General features: G+C 40.8%; 1 protein-coding gene across 10 annotated transcripts in view; it reads right to left on the bottom strand.

Moving 5' to 3' along the window:
- The window catches only part of TAT (tyrosine aminotransferase), a 58057-nt gene that overhangs the window by 649 nt on the left and 34605 nt on the right, over nucleotides 1-22803 (bottom strand). For 2 of the 10 annotated variants that reach the window (XM_061387807.1, XM_061387810.1), the window contains exons 1-12: nucleotides 13644-14026; nucleotides 12803-13049; nucleotides 12559-12663; nucleotides 10514-10581; nucleotides 9501-9659; nucleotides 9140-9278; nucleotides 8677-8729; nucleotides 8223-8375; nucleotides 7402-7530; nucleotides 7004-7087; nucleotides 6185-6283; nucleotides 2532-5443 (exon numbers count right to left, since the gene is read on the bottom strand). In XM_061387807.1, the coding sequence (XP_061243791.1) occupies nucleotides 5303-5443; nucleotides 6185-6283; nucleotides 7004-7087; nucleotides 7402-7530; nucleotides 8223-8375; nucleotides 8677-8729; nucleotides 9140-9278; nucleotides 9501-9659; nucleotides 10514-10581; nucleotides 12559-12663; nucleotides 12803-13049; nucleotides 13644-13790 (1524 nt within the window). In that variant the 5' untranslated portion in view covers nucleotides 13791-14026 and the 3' untranslated portion in view covers nucleotides 2532-5302. Of the gene's footprint in view, nucleotides 1-1443; nucleotides 1549-2531; nucleotides 5444-6184; nucleotides 6284-7003; nucleotides 7088-7401; nucleotides 7531-8222; nucleotides 8376-8676; nucleotides 8730-9139; nucleotides 9279-9500; nucleotides 9660-10513; nucleotides 10582-12558; nucleotides 12664-12802; nucleotides 13050-13643; nucleotides 14042-22803 lie in introns of those variants that run through there. The other 8 variants (XM_061387809.1, XM_061387812.1, XM_061387811.1 and 5 more) reach the window with 7 other exon arrangements.

Genomic DNA, 22803 nt, shown 5'->3' with positions numbered 1-22803 from the left:
GCTGCAGTCCATGGGGTCGCTGAGGGTCAGACATGACTGAGCAACTTCACTTTCACTTTTCACTTTCATGTATTGGAGAAGGAAATGGCAACCCACTCCAGTGTTCTTGTCTGGAGAATCCCAGGGACGGGGAGCCCGGTGGGCTGCCGCCTATGGGGTCACACGGAGTCGGACACGACTGAAGCAACTTAGCAGCAGCAGTAGCATCATAAACCACATAAAGTGAAAATAAATATGTGGGCTTCAAAACACCTAGATATGTTAAATCAAATCTAAAAGACATACTTTCAGATTCAGAGCTAATTTTCTCAAGAGGGTAAAGGTACCTCTCAAGGATCACAACTGCTGCTGCTGCTGCTGCTGCTGCTGCTATTGCTAAGTCGCTTCAGTTGTGTCCAACTCTGTGCAACCCCATAAACGGCAGCCCACCAGGCTCCCCCATCCCGGATTCTCCAGGCAAGAACACTGGAGTGGGTTGCCATTTCCTTCTCCAATGCATGAAAGTGAAAAGTGAAAGTGAAGTCGCTCAGTCATATCCGACTCTTAGCGACCCCATGGACTGCAGCCTACCAGGCTCCTCCGCCCATGGGATTGTCCAGGCAAGAGTACTGGAGTGGGGTGCCATTGCCTTCTCCAAAGGATCACAAAGAGAGAACTAAAAACTAGAAGAAAAAAAAAGAGTATGGTTGGGAATTCCCTGAAGGTCCAGTGATTAATAATCTGCCTTCTAAAACAGGGGATGAGGGTTTGATCCCTGGTCCAGGAACTAAGCCTGCTCATGCCACAACTACTGAGCCTACTTTCCACAAGTACTGAAGCTCTCTTGCTCTAGAGCCTGTGCTCTGCAACAAGAGAAGCCTGCCTACCTCAACGAGAGAGAGGCCCCTGCATGCCACAATAAACACTCAATGCAGCCAAAAATAATTTTTTTTTTTTTTTTAAAAAGAGTATGGTTATGCTGGTGCTATCTCAGTAACCAGGCTTCCCAAGTGACTCAGTGGTAAAGAATCCACCTTCCAATGCAAGAGACACCAGTTTGACCCCTGGGTGGGGAAGATCCCCTGGAGGAGGAAATGGCAACCCACTCCAGTATTCTTGCCAGACAAATCCCATGGACAGAGGAGTCTGGTGGGCTACAGATCGTGGGATCCTAAAGAATCAGACACAACTGAGCAACTGAACCCAGCACACATCTCAGTAATCAAGAGGTTTGGGTTTTAAGATGTGGAAAGGAGGCCTTAGGCCCAAGTAAGGCAGGCAGTCAGAATTTAAACTCTACATGAAATCAGGACCCTTCAAATGCTAAGCTTGAACAAAAGGATGAATTAAAAATTAATCTCCCTTGGTCTGCCTTTTGGAAGAAAAAAAAAACCTCTCCCATGAGAATCTGTAACCATAGGCATTCCTTCACATGGATTTAGTGTTCAATTGCATTCTACCTACCTGAATGGTCTGGAAACCCAAGCTGAGAAATTCACATGAGAAGTGGTCCTACTCCAGGAGTTTGAATTACAGAAAAGATGAGCAGAAGGGGCAATGGGGGATATTCTAAAATAGAGTTAATGGTGGTATGATTATCCTTCGTTCTATTTCTGTGCTTTACTTCACTGATTGATTTTTTTTCATGTGTTGAACCATTCTCATATTCCAGGAATAAATCCCACTTGGTCAAATCTGCTGTTGAATTCGGATTGCTGGTCCTGTGCTCATCCTCTCTATATTGTTCCAATTTTAGTACATGTGCTGCTAAAGCAAGAAGTCCCTGTGGTTTTATTTTTTAAATAGGGGATAATGTACTTTCACATTTCAATTTTCAAACGAGTAAATGTCTCAAGGAGCAAGAATTATTTTCTATGCCTGAAACACTGACAAAAATTAAGACCCACGTGCTCGTTTGCAGACTTTTCTTCCCAGAACTGGCATCCCTCCTTCCTACATAATACACCTCAACTGGAATATCAGAAAGCGACCGTTTCTACAGAAGGTGCTGTGCAATAATCTGACCCACAGAGAGAATCCAGATTTGAGATTTCTATGTCACCACCTGAAACCCATCTGCAAACTGTTTAAAGTAAGAGTATGAATAACATGTCCCTGGAATTCACTTCTCCAAATAACTCAATAATTCAACTTTTGGGGTACTTAAAATTCAGCCCCCCAAGCACAGTAATGCGTGGTGTGCGTGGAGTTCAGCGGAGAATTCATTTTTCTGGCTCAGCAGAAATCCAAACACGTATGTCAGGTACTCGGGACCGTGAAAAGCAAGATTCTTTGAAAAAAAAGTTCAGGGACCATACTTTTGAAAACTGACAACAGCTACTGGGAATTTCTTTTTCCGTTTCACAACTCAAGGAACTTGCTGGCACCTGCCCAGAGCTAGAAATAGGTTAACAGGTGTTCATAATACCTAGGGATGACTTGTCGATTTGCTGGAAGCCTCCCGCCTGACGGGACCCGAAAGGGAGGGGGCGGGGAGGAAGGGATTCTCTCAAGGCGTGCGGTCAGGAAATAGGCTAAAGAGGAAACAATACCGAAGACTGAGGAGAAGTAACCGCCTCACCAACAGAGATGAATTATGGCCGTCGTCTGCTTCCAGAGCACTGCGCCTAGCCCCAACATCGGGCATGCGCCCTGAGCAGTGCGGCACGCCCCAGCCCCACCCCCCACCCCCGCCACCCCCGCCCCCGCCATCTGCGCCTGCGCAGGCGTGGGGTTTGGGGGTTTTTTAGTTTTTTTGTCCACCCCGCCGCCCCCTCCTATCCACAACATCCACTTCACTCCCCAACCCCGGTCTTCGAAAGCCGCCACCCAGCCCATACCCGGGCGTTCGTGGTTGCTAGGGACTAGAGTGGGGTGCTTTGTGTATTGGGTCAGTGATAACTCGCCAGTTACCGGGTAAACGATGCTTTGGTTAGAATTCACAGCCGCGAGCCCTTGTTTCCGAACTGTTAATGCATACTTCGTTTTATCCTCGTTTTATACTCGGACGTCCTGCTGTCGCCATCCGCGAGGCGGCTAGAAATTGTCTCTTGAGAATTTTAATTTTGTTTGGAAGCAGCCCCGGCCAGTGGTTCCTTTTTTTTTTTTTCTAGGATCACCCATGACGTGATGGACACCTCAGAAATGTCATCCCTCCTTTGATTTCCATAGGAAGCTGAATTAGAAAGTTGTGCGTAGTCGCTTATTCATGTTCGACTCTCTGCGACCCCATGGACTCTAGCCCAGCAGGCTCCTCTGTCCATGGGGATTCTCTAGGCAAGAATACTGGAGTTGGGTTGCCATGCCCTCCTCCAGGGGAATCTTCCCAACCCAGGGATCGAATCTAGGTCTCCCGCATTGCAGGCAGATTGTTTACCGTCTGAGCCGCCAGGGAAGACCAAGTAATAGTTAACTTTGAAGAAAAAGAAAAAGGAAAAATTCATGTAAACATTTACGTGTACATAGAATAATCTCGAAGAACTGGACAGCAACTGCTACTGTGATTACCTCAGGAGAGAAATGGGTGGCTGAAGGATAGGCATGAATGTTTTGGGTTTTTTGTGGTTTTTTGCATCGTTTGAAATGTGTCCAATATGTGTGTGTGTTTTAATCTTTGAATGTTCATTTGACTCCCTTACCAAAATGTAGATATCAAAGAAATTTGGAAACTTAAGACGTCTGTCTAGATGCCCTAATGCTAGATAGAATTACACATTATGTGTGAAGATAAAACGTTTTGTGTAAACCACTAAGTTTTCCTGTTTATTTCTGGACAAACATCCTTGGGAATTGGGGCGGGAAGTACAGGAAAAGAGGAGCCAGGAATTTTCGAAAAGTTGGCAGGGTTGGCATACAGGAAACAAATTTTCATCATCTCAATCACTTGTATATTCCTTTTGGATTTGCTGAAGAAAATTGAAGGGTAAATTTTAGTTGATTTCACTAAAGCCCAACTAGATTGGAAGGGGAACATTTGATGTTTATTTTTGTAAAGGAAGTTAATTGAGTGTGGTTGGCAGAGTTGGGACTCGAAGTTCCTATTCTAGACAAGGAAAACATCCCTTAGTAAGGATTCTCCAGGATGATTATGATACACTTCTTCCCCTAACCTTGTAAGATAACTTCAGGTTCCCTCCTCCAAGGGAATGGTGAGGGAAAAAAAGTAGGCAACTGTGCCTAAGAGGATTTGCAGATGAAAAGCTCATATTGAAAAAAGATCCTGGACACACCTCATTCTCTTGGTTAGCTGAACCAGTTTAACTTGTTACCCAGTAAGTGGTTAGTGGATCTAGGCAACAAAGAAATAAATGAAACCTAGTGGGTAGTACATCAACCAGGTTGAGCAATAAGCAGCACCTGGGGATAGAAATTCCCCACAGAGGAGAAAAATGGCATCACGGAAGAGAATACTTAGTAAAATTTATTAAAATAAAAAAAAGAAAAACAATAATTTATGCCCTTGGCAAAATAAAAGATCTTGTCAATATAAATGTTTCTTAGAAAACATATGAAAAGATAATATAATTTATATATCAATAAATCAGTATCAATGTTACAGCAAAAGTAATAATGATTGTATAACACTGACAAGTGAGGATAATTCTGGCCCTTACACAGCAGCATTTCTGGAAGGTCCTCCAATTCCTCCTCTTTTTTTAGTACAGATATGCCTTCATTTTAAGAAAGCCTGATAATACATACAGCTATATTTAGACACTCAATTAAATTTATTTGTGTCACAAAATAATTCTCTACCAAAAAATCAACAAGTTTCTGTAATGTATCCTTCAAATTGGCAAATTTTCTTAATGTGTTTAGAATTAACTAAATACATGTGTCCCCAACTTCTTTCCTTCTAGCACTATTATATACAGTGAGGTATACCTGAAGTGAGCCAGAAGAGTTGGGCTTCAAACCTGAATAGAGAGAGTGTGTTCTTACTTAGAATAAGAGGAAATGGTTGGGGGCACGTGTTCCCTCAATCTTTTGCTTCTCGAATCCTAAGCTCTTGATTTTCTTGTCCCTGCTGTTTCCTGGGCAACTTTGTTCACCTGGTACTCTCAAGATAAAAGGAGGAAGTCAAATGGGAGAGGGACGGATTAATGAATTAGTCACTCCAGCAGAGCACAGTGAGATGAAATCTGGGGTTTAGAGTGTGTGTGTGCGGCTATAGCTGGGGAAAGCCAGAGCAATTCTCTGCCCTTGATGTGGTGTTTGTGAGGCTCCTCTCCCAGCAGGAGCACCTGATTCCTGGAGGGGCAGCAGGGCTCAGTCCAGTTTCCCCAGCCAGACAGGACACGTATTCTGGAGAATGGACTCCATCCTATTTGTCACATTCCTCCTGGCTCCCTTCAGCACAATGGTAGTGCTGTTCACAGAACTCCTGGATCCGGCTACAGGCCTCCAGCATCATCACTTCAGGAACTGTGATTACCACTCGGAAGAAATTTGGATAGTCAAAGCACTGCAAAAATAGAAGCCTATTATTCTCAGAGCAGTTGAATCAGTGACTAGACCACCCTAGTATGGCCAGGGCCCTAATCAGCAAGAGGCAGCAATACCATTTACCCAGGGCTATCAGTTCCCACCATTGGGATGCTGAACCAGTAACTGAGTTAATTTATCTCAAAAGGAATTTGTCGAACAAGCTTGATCTCCTCTCACTTAGAATGTCCAACTACAATTTTTATTCCTGAATCAGATGGGATAACGATGAGGAAGAAACAAATTTTAAGTAGAGGTCATGACACCCAACAGTAAGAATCTTTTCAAAAGAGAATACAGTAGTCCCTTAGTATCCATAGGGGGGTTTGTTCCGTAACCGCCGAGAGTACTAAAATCCGAGGATGCTCAAATTCCGTATATAAAATGACATAGTACTTGCATAACCTACATACATCCTCCTGTGTACTTTAAATAATCTCTGGGTTACTTATAATACCTAATACAATGTAAATGCTATGTACATAGCCGTCAGGCTGCAGCAGATTCAAGTTTTGCTTTGGGGCACTTTCTGGAATTTTTTTTCTTCTAATATTTTTCCATCCCCAGTTGGTTGAATACTTGGATGCAGAACCTGCACATATAAAGGCCAACCGTACACTTTGTTGGGGAAGGAAAGGCTAAAGACCAGCTCAGGGAGAGCTCCCAAGGCATACACCATTGAGAGTTTCTAGAGAAACCTGAGAGGGATGTAAGCACTCACCGTTGCTGGGAGGCAGTGGACAGATTGCTCAGCAACTAACTGCTCCGTGAACTCCACATCATTCTCAAATTCTGGGAAATGTTCCATCTCAATTCCAACCTATACCAATAACAGGGAAAGGCAAACTGATCATAAGGAGGGAAAACAGGCCACTCCCTCTGCCAGAAATCAAGGCAGGGACTGCTCTAAAAAATATCTTGGAACTCCACTACTGATAACTAAGAGTTCTTGCTCTTATGAGCTTGTGGGCTTTCTCATAGGGAAGAGAGGATATATTCATATTAATATTTTAGTTTACTGAAGGGTTCCTTCTTGGATGCTGATAAATGAAAGCTGAAAATAGGATCCTAGTGTTCTTTAAAAAAGGCACTATTGGTACTATGGGCCAGGCTAGTCTTGATTGCATGGAACTACCCTGACCATTGAAAAATATTCAGCATTGCTGGCCCACAAGATGCCAATAGCACCTTTCAGTCCTTCTGAAAACAAATAACATTCCTATATATCCCCAAACACTCCAAGGGAACCAGATCTCTCCTGGTTGAGAGCTACAATAGTGTGGAAAGCCTCTTATTTGTGTCATATCATCTCTGTATCTGCATATAAAATAATTCTCTGTATTGAAAAGTTGTCATTTTAAGAGGTTTTTTGTGTGTTTTTTTTTTTTCTTGCTTTCTTTTTTTTAGCACTGAGTTTAAACCACATCAGTGGGACAATTCAGAAAAAGACAGTTCCTAAACTGACTAGCTCAGGAGCCCATCTGGTTGTCTTTGTGAGCCTTGCAGACTGGCTTCCCTCACCTGCCACCCACATACTCACCATGAGGTACATGGCCCCAGAAGGGTGAATGGGCCGGAGTCCGGGGATGGCAGCCAATGCCCCATAGCAGAGATCCGCATTGGACTATGAGAAGAGGCAGAGACATCAAGGATCAAAACTTAAGCTAAAGAAAAGCCAGGTCATTAAAAAGAAAGCCCACATCAAAGGTGGGGAACCTAGGTTTGCTCTGCTGGCATAAGGAGTTAATGAGAAAAAAAAAAACTCTGCCCACTCACAGCTTTAGGCCAGGAGCAGAGTGGATTGCCAGAAGTTAGAGAAATGTATGGATGAATGTTGACAACGATGCCACGTTCTGGCTTGGAAGCCCCATAATGGCACAAAATTCCACTGGAGGCATTCCCTGACTCCCAGAGTGGAAGGCTACAGGCTGCCCTTACCTTGAGGAAGCTTAGAGTGTTGTGGTAGAACTCACGAGGGGTGCGACACAGGATGCTTTTCAGAGCTCCCTGGACAAGGGTGCAGGGGCCCAGGATCCGTTGACTTAGCTTCGTCAGCCCATCTCGGATCTAAAAGCCCCCCAGCAAACACATTATTTAGCCTTTCTTAAACATCCCTGCTGTGGAGATTCTTGTTCTGACCATTCCTTCTATAAAGTGTTCATTTTTATTTGTTTTTAATTTTGTTGTTGTTGTTGTTATCTTCTATCTAGGCAGAGTTAGGGTTAGTTTTTCATCTCTGGAGATGTGGTGGTGCCTCGTGTCATTCTTAAATCAGACCACCTGGGTTTGTAGCCCAGCTCTGCCACACACTGACTGTGTGGCACTGAGAAAATTATACAACCTATCTGAGTTCATTTTTATCAGCTGTAACATGGAGATAATACCAATATTGGCCTCACAGGGTTGTTGGGAGAATTACATTGAAATAAAGTACATAAAGCACTGGCACCTTGTAAGCCCACAAACAGTATTAGGGATCATTACTGCTTGTTGCTTCTTTTTGTGTGGTAATAAAATTGGAGGTAGATGGAACTTCCTCACCAACACAGAAAAACTGAGTTCTGGAGAGAAATAACTAGTACTATCTTTATCCAGTGTCTTTCCAGGCATACAGAACTACAGGGCCAAGAAAGGAAAATCTCACATCTATACCACCACTGTGAGATAAAGCAAGCAAGTAATAAGTAAACAAATAAATAAATATTTAGAATATATATATATACATATATATATATATATGTATATATATATATTCTCACCTCATTGCCAAAAATATCTCTTCGGTCATGGATAAGGATCCAGCCCATCCTCCAGCCAGGAACCAGCCAGCGCTTGGCCAGCCCTCCACAGGACAGGATGGGGACATTGCTGCTGAGGGTGGCCAGAGGCTCAAATTTGGAATCTGAAAACACCTGAGGAGAAGAGGTGCAGTTGTTCTTACAGTTGTTTTCTGGCTTCCCTCCAAATCCCATGCCTCCCCAAATTTTCCTTATATCATTAAGCACAGGGCCTCAGATTTACAGGTTCTTTCTACCCTGAAGCATGACTGGGATCTCAAGAAGCTTCAAAGGGAACTATCCAAAAACATTTAACCTGGTGTCCTGTCTGGGTTAAAAGAAGCCTAAAATGAGGAAACTGGTCCCAGCCCAGTAATATGTACAACCCCTGACTCTAGGGAATGAATGAAATAATTAGATCCTGCCCGAGACTCACCATGTCTCCATAGATCTCATCAGCTAAAATGGGAACACATTGCCTTGCAGCCACTAAAAATAAGAGAAACATGCTGATGTCATTTTTAATATGAATTGCCTTAGCACTTAAATAGTTACCTGGGCTTATACTTTACACTTCATGTTTGTGGGTTTTGTCTTCCTCTTTAAGAACTACAAATTCTTCTCATACTCTTCCAGGGTACAGAGCCTAAATTTGCTGTTTAATTAACTAGATATTTCAAATCCTTTCTTCCACATGATGGGAGTGATAAAAAGGCAAGTCTTTTTCTCCTTCTTTCTACCTTTCCAGTGGCACACCACTCGCTAGGGACCCTACTGGAGCCCTCCGACCTCTATCCTAGTCTTGGAACTTAGTGAAGGACTTCTTTCTCACTCCAGGAAACAGCTAAAGGATTCCATCCCCATCTCCTTTCCTGCCAAGTGAAATCTGTTGGACTTACCTGCCAAAATTTTCTGGAGATGACGTCTACTGAACACTGACCCACAAGGGTTTGATGGATTGTTGACAATAAGACAAACTGTCTTTTCATCAATCAGAGATTCTAATTGTTTCAGGTCAATTTCCCAATTCTTCTCTGGCTGGGGAGGGAAAAAACAGTGAGATCAAGATGATTCTGAAAAATTTAGGAAGACTACTCACTTCACTCAAAGGTATAATATAAGTCACAAAATGTGTCTTTGGCCTCAGACTATTCAGATCTTTCTCTGCTAAGATAATGGTCATGTATTTTTATGAAGTAGTAATTTAGCATTTATATCTAAAATTATCTAATTTGTATCTAAAATTAAAAAGTCATTTACCAATAAATTGTAGAGTTTGACCTCAATTCCCATAGATTCAGCCAGAGTCCTGTAGAGAGAGAAGCCAGGTCTCGGAACTAGGATGTTTTGCCCTGGGTTGGCCAACACAGCCAAACACAGTTCAATAGCCTGACTGCAGCCACTTGTCAGAATGACATCCTGTGAAGAAAAGTTTTGTTTTGTTAGGGGTTCCAACAGCAACAGGAGAAAAGGGATTATCAGATGAGTGAGTAGGAAGCAAAAATATGCTCACTTTTAAAAATCCTATGTAAAGTAGTGGGGACTGTACTAGGCCAAAATTGAAAGAAATGAATATGTTTATATATGTCCATATCTAGAGGCTGTTGAAAATGCTGGCCACTTAAAAGAAATAAATCACTTTAAAAAGGACAGGTTGGCTGTAACTCAGCAGACCTCCATGAGAGATCATTATGACCTTGGACTTTTTCACCTGGTTATTTATTTACTTTTGACCAGAGATTTGAAGCATGACTCTCTTCTGAAATACAAAGGGCTCCCCTTAACGTTAAGAAATGTTGACCTCCACCCTATAAACAACAGAGTGGAGGGCATTTAAACTTGACCCTGCCATCAGTCCAATATGCCATGGAAACTTGATCCTCCCATCTAAGTGACCTTAGGTAAGTGAAGGGAACTACAGATTAATAAAAGACCCTATTGGCAAAATTAAATGTTCCAATTATTTGGTATTTATGAATTACTGTTTTTCAATGATCTTTTTCAGATAATCAAATATAGGGTGACCTCTGAGTCCTTTGAGCCTCCTTGAGACAGACATCACATAAGTTGTATGCAATGTTATTATCATACTATAATTACATTAAATACAATCACTGACTAGTGGCCTCCCCATATAAAAAGTCCTGGAATTGCCAAAGGGAAATTATTCTTAGTTTTTATTTCCCTTGAAACCATTATTGCTCATGGAACAGAAACAAAGGGTAGAGTTTGCCTGGCATTGCTTTAGAGCTGGCACCTTGTCTAGGGCTCACCTTAGCTTCCAGGGGTGCCTCGGGACAGTGGTAATAAGAAGCAACTTCCTCCCGACTGGATAAGTAGCCTGAGAGAAAAGAGCAGAAGGAGAAAGCTGGAAGTTTTCATCCCACAACTGACAGCAACGCCCTTAAGTCACAGGGCTTCAAGGCTACCTTCTGTCCCAGATCAGAGCACACAGCATTCGGTTTAGCTCTCAGTCACTATAGTTAAAGGAGATTAACTTTGTACCTTACAATTTTATAATGAGCACACAAATGTATAAAGAATAACAAAAAGAGTTCACAAAACTATAAAGTATTCTGCAGTATCTTGGTTACTGTGATTATGTTTTATTTTCTTTTAGATTATTTAATCTAAAATACAGGGTTTAGATTATTCTTAAATCCCCTTCAGGATTATATTTGAAAACTTATAATTAATGAGTTCATTACACTGAGTTCATTTTAACTTTTTCACATTGTATTGTATACCTATTAGTATTTTCCTTTTATATTATATTCAAATTAAAATATTTTCCTTTTAAATTATATTCTCATGCAATGTTTCCAAATGTTGGCTTGCAAGCTTGAAGTATAGAGAGTTTCATACCAATTATTATGTTTTACAGAATTGCTGTCCAAAAAGATTATCTTCAGTTACCAAAGCTAGAGGCAATATTTCCTAATGTTTGTTAACTTAATAGGTACAGATATCTTGAAATTAATCAGCATTTCCTTAATTGCTAAGAAAAAACACAGATAAACATTATTTGTGTTTCCTTTGGTATGAAGTGTTCATATCCTTTGAGTATTTGTCAAATGGAGACTTGGTTTTAGGTTTCAGGTTAAATCAGTTTCTTAATACTTTGAATATAAAAGTCATAATAAACATTTAAAAAAATTGTATTGAAGTATAGTTGATTTACAATATGGTGTTAATTTCTGCTGTACAGCAAGGTGATTCAGTTATACATATATATATTCTTTTTCATATTCCCTTTCAGTATGTATAAACTCTTTATAACTAACTTTTGGTCTTATTTTGTTTCGATTTTTATTTATGAAGCTGTATAAAATGTAAATAATCAACCTAAAAATCATGTCCCTGATATCTCTTTAAAGTGTTTTTAAATTCTATTTTAGCATGAAGCTGATTTTTATTCTGCACATACACACAGTGGGGAAGTGTGTGACACTGAAACAAAGTCAAGGAGTTACTTATTTTATCAAAATGCTTAGGGTAAGAATGTTCAATACATGGAGAGAGTTGCTGCCGCTGCTAAGTCACTTCAGTCGTGTCCAGCTCTGTGCGACCCCAGAGACAGCAGCCCACCAAGCTCCCCCATCCCTAGGATTCTCCAGGCAAGAACACTGGAGTGGGTTGCCATTTCCTTCTCCAATGCATGAAAGTGAAAAGTGAAAGTGAAGTCGCTCAGTCGTGTCCTACTCCTAGCGACCCCATGGACTGTAGCCCACCAGGCTCCTCCGTCCATGGGATTTGCCAGGCAAGAGTTACACCTAAATAAAAGTATTCCTGTTTTAACCTTCTGTCCTCTAATAGAACAACTTATTCTTTGCTGTTGTTTTTGTTTGTTTTTGCCTTGAAACAAGCACAGTTACATTGAGAGTGTGACCAGGACCATAATTAAAATAAATTTTGAATGTGCAGAGGAGGAGAAATAACACCAAGAAGTATTTACATAGGGCAGTAAGTAAATTGATTTAGGAGCTAAACGGTTCTGTCAAGCAGCAGCTGCAGCCAAACTCAAGGCCTCCGTGGAGAATGAGCAATGATAGGAGTGTTATTTGAGCAGAGTATGTAATGGGAACCTAGAGCAGGGAGGTGCCATAATGCCAGAGGAAGCCAGGAAAAAAGTTGGACCTTCATGGCTTGAGGTTAAGCATTCTAGACTCCTTTCCCCAAATTCAACGGTCATATTATCTTAGCCTCTCCTTAGGAATTATGCATCAGGAAAACAAAGAGAGCTGCTAGAAATTTATTCCTGTCAGAAGAGCACAGAAGATTTGGAAACTGCCAGATTAGAGTCTCAGGGGGAACTTACCAATGGAGGGGACATAGCCATTAAACTTCCCTGAGTCGAGGGCATCTTTCATTGCTTGGGTAACTTCAGGATCTGTCGGCAGGTTTCCAAATACAGTAGGGTCCCCTTTTCAAGAACCACCAAGAGGTTATTCTTCCACGCCCAGTACCCAGGCCCACCCTCCACTTCCATCCTCTCTGCCCAACCCATAAGGATGGGGTGAGAGGAACAATGTCTGCCTCTTGGTTAAGTGTACTCAACTCACCAATCGACAAAGCAATCATGGTCTTGTTTGGGTTTGGCTTCACCTTCATGTTGTCCACAATGGCCCGGATGGGATTGAAAGTTTTGTTGGACATGTCCGAGGGCCTCACGGACCATCTGGCCTTCCTGCTTTTCACTTTTCCCTGCACAGAGCTTCTCCCAGCGACGTTGACATGCACATCCAGAACTGAGGGGAGGCTGCCGTGATCCTGCATCTGAATCACATATGGGTCCATGACTAGCAAAGACTACGGGGAAAAGAAGGGGTCATTGTGACTCTAAGAACAGATACAGTCCAGTGGGGCAGCGACAGTTGGACCTAAACACTGGGGTGACTTTGCCAGACATCTCTTTTCAAACTCCTTTCACATGTAAAGTAGCTTTGAATGAATAAGGGCAATTTTAAGACTTTTCACTCAGATGGAAAATAAGCAAAATAACCATTCTACAATATTAGCAGAGTGTTCCATTGAATGCTTATCTACTGTGAGATTGACTACGTGCTACATCATCACCATGAAAATTCAACCATGCTGTCAGCAAAACCAAGGAAGAATGACAAGAAAACTAATGTTAAACAAGGAAATCGTAGGTATCCCTTCCTTTCCATGCAAGGAAGAGTCTCCTTAAGCTTCAACAGACTGTGTCTTGTCCTGTGCAAAGAATAACCAGGAAGAACTATTCCATAATTGTTAGAAATTTAGTGTTAACATTATCATTAGTAAAAATAAAGCCCTATTCTATAAGCAGCTTACTGCCCTGTGGAAAAAGAAGTCAATACACCACAAATCACCCCACAATGCACCCCAAATCACAAGGTTAGCTGAGGCTTGAGATTTTACCTTCCCAGTAAAGGAGAAGCAGCCTCCAAGCAGCCAAACCAGGAAGTTGCCTAAGTTCTTTGACAAATGATAGTGATGGTGAATTCGGATGCAACCTCTGATACCTGAAATAGTCCCACAAATGGGCGTTGGGCCTGAAACTCTCATGCTATTGGCTCAGGTAAGAACGGAGCAACCAGCCCTCTTCTTTCCTCCCCTCCTCACTTTTTGGTGCTTTTTACCTCTAACCCTGCCTCCACCTCTACCACCAAATCAGGAATTTGAACACTTCAGCCTTCTGGAATTGTCTGTGTTAACTCTTTCTAGGTAATCTGTGAGATGTTTGAAAAGACTGTCAGAGAGGTAGTTAGGATTACAGTTGGTGATTTTTATTAAATCTTTTTTTGTGACAAAATGACCTATTAAAATGTTAATAGTACAGAAATGTACAGAGTAAAAAGTGAGAGTTTTGCAAGGGCCAGGCAGTGGTAATGATCTGGCCATTTCTATCAATTCATCAAGATAGATAGATGATAGTAGATCAATAGATCTACAGATGATAAATAGATAGGTGATAGACAGTAGATAGATTAGATGATGGATATATAGATACAGAACTGTAAATATTTTCAAAACACAGCTGAGATCATGCTCTACAACTTGTTCAGCAGCATGCTTATTTAATTCCTACATCTGGGGCTCCTTTCCTTGTTAGTTCACAAAGTTCTACTCTAGTTAGAAAAAACTGTGCAGCTAGAGTAAATGAAGGCCCACTCCATAAACATTTAAAAAGTACAGGGTATCTAAGGCCACCAAAACCAGTGCAATTTTATCCTTATGCTGTGAATTCTTAATTTTCCTGTTATGGAGTTATTGGAAAAATAAGATGTCAGGTGAGATCTAAACAAAAACCTTTCCTAAGCCAGCACAGCAGACATCTCAGAATTCCTGTGAGCCTATGAGAAGTATCATCCACCCAAGGGTTAAGAGAAACACAGTGACCCCATGGCTCAAATCCTATTGTTTACTTATTGAGAGACAGAGAGTTGTTTCATAAGCTCTGTCTTCTTCAGCTGTTTATTGGTGATTTGAGTCTCCACTGGGGTTGAATAACCTTTTATTTCTCTGGTCCTTCCATCTTCTTTTCCCTTCATTTATTTATGTCTTCATTTTTTAAATTGGAGGCTAATTGCTTTACAATGTTTTGTTGCCTTCTGCCATACAATGATGAGAAGCAGCCATATGTATATATATATATATATATCCCATCCAACTCTTAGTGCTTTGAAAAATTCACCTAATGCAGTTGCTTCCCCACTTCACTGAAGCAAGCATTTACCACTTCATCTCACCTGTGGAGAAGCAGAAGCACTAGGCAGGTGCAGGAAGCCAGCCAGGTCAAAGAAAATTTAGGTTAATTATGAAGCCCTGAGCCCCGAGCTGGACAACCCAGACTGCTTTGTTTCAAAAAGCTATGTTTAAAACATCTAAAAGACAGAAAAGGAATGATTTAGGTCTGCTACTTGGCACCCTATACATAGGCAAATGGCTCGTTTTTCCTAAATACTGTTAACCATTTTACAGATAGACACACGCTTCGCAGGCTGGATCTACTACCCTTGGTGAGGTTGCCAAGTGAGAACATGGTGCTGTTTCCAAAACACATAGATCTTGTCAAGAGAGAAGACCACCCTTCCCTGAACACGTTTATTCTACCACCAACTCCATTTAAAATATATGTGTGCTGGAGAAAATCAGAAAAATTTTAAAGCATTTATAATCTACCACCACTCTTAATACATTAGCTTTACTTTTTCCCTACAAAGTTGGGGTCTTGTTCTATGTAAATATTTTTTAAATTGAGAAAAAATTATATAACATAAAATTCACCATCTCAAAGTGTAAGAATCAGTGATTTTTAGTTCATTAACAACATTGTGCAACAATCGCCACCATCTAATTCCAAGACATTTTTTTTCATTGTTCCAGAGAGAAACTCCATACCGATTAACTAGACCCTCTCAATTTTCCTCTTCTTAGCCCCCAGCCACCACTAATTTACTTTCCGTCTCCATGGATTTGCCTATTCCTGATGTTTCACACAAATGGAATCATACACTATGTCATCTTTCATATCTGACTTCTTTCACTTAGCTAATGTTTTTCCAAGTTGTAGCATGTTTCAGTACTTCATTCCTAGTTATGGCTGAATAGCAGTCCATTGTGTGAATATATTTATTTGTTCATCTGTTCATCAGCTGCTGGACATTTGGGTTGTTTCCACCTTTTGGCTATTAGAAATAATGCTGCTATTAACACTTAGATCCAGGTTTTCGTATGAACATATGTTTTCAATTCTCTTGAATATTTGGTGTAGAGCTGCTGGACCATATTATGGATAGTTTTGCATTATGAATTTTTAAATTATATCATGAATATTTTCTCATGTTCTGAAAAACATTCCATCATAGAGAATTATCAGAATTTATTGAATAATTTTCCTATTGTTGGACATGATGTGGAGTCTAGCTTTTACTATTGTAAGAAATGCTGCCAAGTGCATCATTGTATATAAATATCAGTTCATACATGTTCATACATGTCCCTTGTAGCTCAGTCAGTAAAGAATTTGCCTGCAGTGCAGGAGACCCAGGTTTGATCCCTGGGTTGGGAAGATCCCCTGGAGAAGGAAATAGCAACCCACTCCAGTATCCTTGCCTGGAAAATCTCATGGATAGCGGAGCCTGGTGGGCTGCAGTCTATTGGGTTGCAAAGAGTCGGGCATGACTGAGTGACTAACACTTACTTACTTATTTACATGTTATTATCTCCTTAATGTAAATGTTACTATACATGGAAATTTTACTTACTGCATTGAAGACAGCAAACATTTTGCTTTCACTCTTCTAGTAATTAAAGTATAATATATAATCATATAATAAATTCAAATTCAGATGTTTATGAACTAAACTCTTAAAAACTTCTTTCCCCATAATCCCATTTCATAGAGACAGCCAGTTTAGCCATTTCTTGGTTATCTTTCCAAGTGTCTTCTATGTCTACACAGGGCTTGCACAGCTGGTTTTGGAGTTGTTCAAAATTATATATACACTATATGTTCATTCTGCAGCTTCACTGTCTCTTATTGTAACCACTATTCTTAAGTGGTAATTGAGTACTTGAAATGTGCTTTATCTGAATTGAGATGTGTCACTGGCGCAAAATACACAACAGGTTTCAAAGACTGATATAAAAATGCAAAATGTCTCACCAATAATTTTATATTGACTACATGCTTAAATAATACTTGAATCTATTGGGTGAAATAAAGTATATTACTGAAATTAGTTTCATCTATTTCTATTTTTTTGACATTTAAAAATATTCCCATTAGAAAATTTGAAATTACTATGTGGTTTGCATTCCATTTCTACTGAACAATGTTGTTCTATAGCTTGCTTTTTAAAAACTCAATAATATGTTGTATGGACATCCTTTTCATTTTCATACATGGAGATCAACTTAATTCCTTTTAATGTCTACATTATGTTCAGTTAGCCATTCCACTCTTTTTGGACATGGGGCAGCTTCCAATTTTTCTTTCTATTAGAAATAAATCATATTGCATACAGTTATTATTTGTGATTGGGAATTTTTATGAGTATCCTACAATTTGTGGGATAATTTCCTTGAGGCAGGATCACATTTCAAACACTGATAGACCTGATAAATTGATCAAATAATGGACTAAAGGAAGAAGAGAGCACACAAATATATCTTATCATGACAAATTCTTGGAGTTCAAACCAACTGTTAGAACTTGAAGGGTGATACAGGGAATCAACTGAGTGTTACAGCAGGGGTTTTCTAGGTGGAGAGAATCTCAGAGGTTAAGGCCCTTCCTCTTGATACTGGCCTTTGCAAGAGTTAAGTCAAGCAAGGATGAGGTTGTCTCAAAGTTAAAAGCTACTGTGACTATTCTGCCACTCCAGGTTTAAAGATCCCAACTACACTGGAGACTCAGGTTCAACTCCCTCTTCCACACACCCACACAGCCAATAGGCTTGGTGTCCTGTCCCCACCTCAACATTAAACCAGTAGTCTTAGACTATTCAAATTGATAATCTTGGTGGGGCATCAGCAGTGTCAGCTCATCTGTGCCTCTGGTTTTCAGTCATTCTCATTGCTTGGCCTCTGGGGCATTCCATTTTTATCTTTGGAGCTCAGTTAGGCATTTTGTTATATTTAACCCAACATTTCTAGATATTTTTATAACTGGAGATCTGCCAGGTCCTCCAGACCTTAATATCACCAAAAATGAAAGTCTCTCCTTGTTAATTTGAAATGTCACCTTTATCTCGTACTAAATTCTTCTATCTTCCTAACCCTTTATGGAAAATTATATTCTAGAATGAAAAACGTACAGTTCTTCTCACACATTGCCAGCTTCCTTTCAGAATGGCCATTTACCTTCCTATTAGCAATTGCTTGCAAACCCTGAGAGTTATTTTCTGAAAAAAATCTTTGCTCAATTGATCAATAGAAAAAAAAAGAGTGTATTAAAGGTTGTTGTTATTTCTGTTCCTTTTTATTTTAGTGAGGGTGGTCATTTTTCATGTAGTCAGAACTGGACATGGAACAACAGACTGGTTCCAAACCGGGAAAGGAGTACGTCAAGGCTGTATATTGTCACCCTGCTAATTTAACTTATATGCAGAGGAGCCTGGTGAGCTGCCATCTATGGGGTCCCACAGAGTCGGACATGACTGAAGCGACTTAGCAGCAGCAGCAGCAGCAGCAGAGTACATCATGCGAAAAGCCAGGCTGGATGAAGCACAAGCTGGAATCAAGACTGCTGGGAGAAATATCAATAACCTCAGATATATACCACCTTATGGCAGAAAGCCAAGAAGAACTAGAGTCTCTTGATGAAAGTAAAGAGGAGAGTGAAAAGACTGGCTTAAAACTCAACATTCAGAAAACTAAGATCATGGCATCTGGTCCCATCACTTCATGGGAAATAGATGGGGAAACAAGGGAAACAGTGACAGACTATTTTCTTGGGCTCCAAAATCACTGCAGATGGTGACTGCAGCCATGAAATTAAAAGACACTTGTTCTTTGGAAGAAAAGCTATGACCAACCTAGACAGCATATTAAAGAGCAGAGACATTACTTTGCCAACAAAGATCCATCTAGTCAAAGCTATGGGGATGTGAGAGTTGGACTATAAAGAAAGCTGAGCACCAAAGAATTGATGTTTTGAACTGTGGTGTTGGAGAAGACTCTTGAGAGTCCTTTGGACTGCAAAGAGATCAAACCAGTCAATCCTAAAGGAAATTAGCCCTGAATATTGATTGGAAGGACTGATGCTGAAGCTGAAACTTCAATATACTTTGGCCACCTGATGCAAAGAACTGACTCACTGGAAAAGACCCTGCTGCTGGGAAAGATTAAAGGCAGGAGGAGAAGGGGATGACAGAGGATGAGGTGGTTGGATGGCATCACCAACTCTATGGACATGAATTTGAACAAGCTCCGGGAGTTGGTAATGGACAGGGAATCCTGGAGTGTTGCAGTCCATGGGGTCACAAAGAGTGAGAGACTGAACTGAACTGAATATCTCTTCACATTTTGTGAATTACCTGTTTACAAGCCCTCACCTATCTTGCCCGGGGGCTAGATTTTTTCTTGGGTGAGACCTGGGCCAAGGAAGGCACTGCAAGGCAACAAAACAGCAGCTCTGAAATCACTGGCCTAGCCTCCTCTGTCTCAATCCAGCTGGCTCAGACTCAGGTTTACAGATCAAAGAACAGCCAGCAGCACGGGGTTTTTGAGGGTGGTCCTGCAAATAATGCAACTGACGCAGAACCAGCAGGGCTTGAGGGTGTGTGAAGGGAGCAGGGGCCGCTGGGTCAGAAGGCCATCCCTGGGCACACCCTCATTCAGTAGCTGACAAGCAAACCCATATGAGAAGGGAAAAGAGACAAAGCAAACAAGTTTCAGTAACACCCCTCTTCTGTAGTTCACGTTTTCTCTCCATAGAAGGTAGAGCAGGGAGAATGAAAGAGAAGGCCCAAACATGCTTATGGAGCCTAACGGCCACCAGCTAATCTTCACCGGGCAGTCAGGGTCCAGTAAACCATAGAAACACTCACTAAAAGGTACACCAACCAACCATTAAGGCTTTCACTTAAAAATCAAACTTGCACTGAGTTTGTTCTTAAATATACTATTGTGTTTGCCATAGAAAAGTGGTTGTGTGTGTGTGGCAAAAAAACAAAAAACACAAAACACATAACATTAAATTTGCCATCTTCATCATTTTTAAGAATAAAGTTCAGCACTGTTAGGTATATTCATTTTGTGCAACAGTTCTCCAGAACTTTTTCATCTTGCAAATCTAAAACTCTATACCCATTAAACCAATTCTCCCCCTCCCCTCCCCCTAGCCCTTGGCAACCACCTTTCTACTTTCCACCTTTTCATTTTCCAATAAGAAAGTATTTTTAAAATAGTCCCACCCATCCAGAGATAAGCACTGTTAACTATTTTGCCCACAATTAATATTCTGAAATATTTTTCCTTAGGGGTACATCCATAGGCCTTATATATCAGAATTTGGTATTCCATATGATACTGTGGTCTTACTAAGACTCCAAAAAATTTTTTGAACCTGGTTTTTAGGAATCACCTATAACCCTGTGTCCCCCCATTTTTATACATCTCTTGCCACATCCTTCTTTTCTTGACCCAGGCATAAGAGTTTATGCTCATGGCTATTTATCTTATGCTGCTGCTGAGTCACTTCAGTCGTGTCTGACTCTGTGTGACCCCATAGACAGGAGCCCACCAGGCTCCCCGTCCCTGGGATTCTCCAGGCAAGAACACTGGAGTGGGTTGCCATTTCCTTCTCCAATGCAGGAAAGTGAAAAGTGAAAGTGAAGTCGCTCAGTCATGTCCAACCCTCAGCGACCCCATGGACTGCAGCCTACCAAGCTCCTCAGCCCATGGGATTTTCCAGGCAAGAGTACTGGAGTGGGTTGCCATTGCCTTCTCCAATTTATCCTATAACCAGCACTATTTGATACACTCTATTCAAATCAACTCATAATCCTCACCTCCTTCCCAGAGGTAAGGCCTGTTTCATTTCCATTTTAAAGATGAAAACAAGTCCCATAGTAGTGAATGGTGAGTTGCAGTTCCAATCTTACCATCTGGTTCTAGATTCCACTACACAAGTCTGCCCCACTTTACAGGACCAAGTGAGTTGAGAAATACAGTCCTTTCTTTCTCAAATAGAAAAAAAAAAAAAAAAAAAAGGGGAAAAAAAAAACACCATGGAGAGTCACTGGGGATAACTTTAAGAAGATAGTGAATCAATTATGTGGATTAAGCATGGAGGATTCACCTTCTATTACTTATTACTTGTTATTTTCTAACTTTCGATCCTGAATCATTCCCAGTGATCACTCATCTGTTGGTACAGAGGAATTCGTAAGTTTTAACTCCCCTGGTGGACTGTAAGCTCCCTGAGGAAGTGCAAGGTTGAGAGCAGTCCTTACACTTCTTGACAACCTCCTTCAGGTCTGGCCTGATACCTTCTATCAGCCATACCCAATGCTTGCCCGCCAGCTGGCAGTGAATAGTACATAAACCAGAGGGAGAGGAATGGCAGAAGGGGTGATCAATGAGGCAAAACTGAAGCCTTTGCCCAGTTACAGACGATGAGGTGAGGGATGCAGGAGGGGCTAGGTGGCTAGGTTGAGCTTTGTTCATTCATGGCGCCATCTCACATTCACACAGAGAGCTTCACAATTTGTTCCCACGTTCACTATCAAGTAACTAAAAACCAACCCACATACAAACCACAGACCTGCGAGCTAGATAAAGAGAAGGCTGTCAGAACACAGAGGTTACTCTGGTTGAACTTTTAAAATTTAAAGTAAATATTTTAGAATAGACTTCGATTTACAGAAAAGGTATGAAGATGGTACAAAGAGTTCCCACATACCTTCACCCAGTTTTCCCCTTATTTTTAATATCTTACATTACCATGGCATGTTCTTAATCAGAACTAAGAAATAAATGTTGGTCCATTAATATTCACCAAACTCCACATTTTATTTAGATTTCACTAGGTTTTCCCACTAAAATCCTTTTTCTGCTCCAGGAGACCACTTTATATGTAATGGTCATGTGCCCTGAGTCCAATCTAATCCAAAAAAATTTCCTCTAATCTGGAACAGTTTCTCAGACCTAGTGTTTCATGACCTTGGCAATTTTGTATAGAATGTTCCTCAGCTTGGGTTTGTCTGATGTTTTTCTCATGGTGAAAGGGGAAGGCAAGTTGAGCTTTTAACGTTATGGCCATTCACTTCATGTCAGGACACTAAAGGCTAAAGAGAAAACAAACCTTTCATCTGTTTGCTGGTTGAAGCACCTGCTGGCTACTTCTTTCATGGAGCTTAGCAAATAATACCAACCTGTTTATTTTGCACTTTGCATAATCATTTAAACCATTCTCACAGTAACTCAGTCATTTCCCTTTATTCAAAACTTTCATTTGAGAATGTCTAGGACCTCAGTCCCACTCCAATTCTTGGCATTCATCAAAAAAGAGTGTCATTTGTACTTACAGAGGGAGTCACCAGGCAAATAAGCTTAGATTCTTGGGAAATGATTCTGTGTTCTTGCCATTCTGATGTTGAAAATAACCTAGTGTCTAAACTATGCTCCAATCCATCAGCCTGTCTCTAGACTACAATTTCTCACTGTTTTTCTCATAATAAAAATATTATTTTGGGCTGTCTTTAAAAATTGAGATATAATTCGTATTCTGCAAAATTCATCCTTTCCAAGTATACAATTCACTGGGTTTTAGTATATTCATAAGGTTGTACAATCATCACCACCATCCAATTCCAAGACACTGTCATCATTCCAAAAAGAAATCCTGTACCTATCAGCAGTATCACTCTACTGCTCAATCTTGCCTTGCCTCTGGCAACCTTTAATCTACTTGCCTATTCTGAACATTTCCTATAAGTGGGAACTGTATAATAAGTAGTCTTTCTCGTCTGACTTATTCCACTTAACATAACGTCCTCAAGTTTCATCCATTTGTAGCAAGTATCAGGCAATGGCACCCCACTCCAGTACTTTTGCCTAGAAAATCCCA

The sequence above is a fragment of the Bos javanicus genome, chromosome 18 (assembly GCF_032452875.1).
Source record: "Bos javanicus breed banteng chromosome 18, ARS-OSU_banteng_1.0, whole genome shotgun sequence".
Taxonomy (NCBI): Eukaryota; Metazoa; Chordata; class Mammalia; order Artiodactyla; family Bovidae; genus Bos; species Bos javanicus.
The sequence above is the reverse complement of the archived record's forward strand: the minus strand, read 5'-3'. Positions and strand labels throughout refer to the sequence as shown.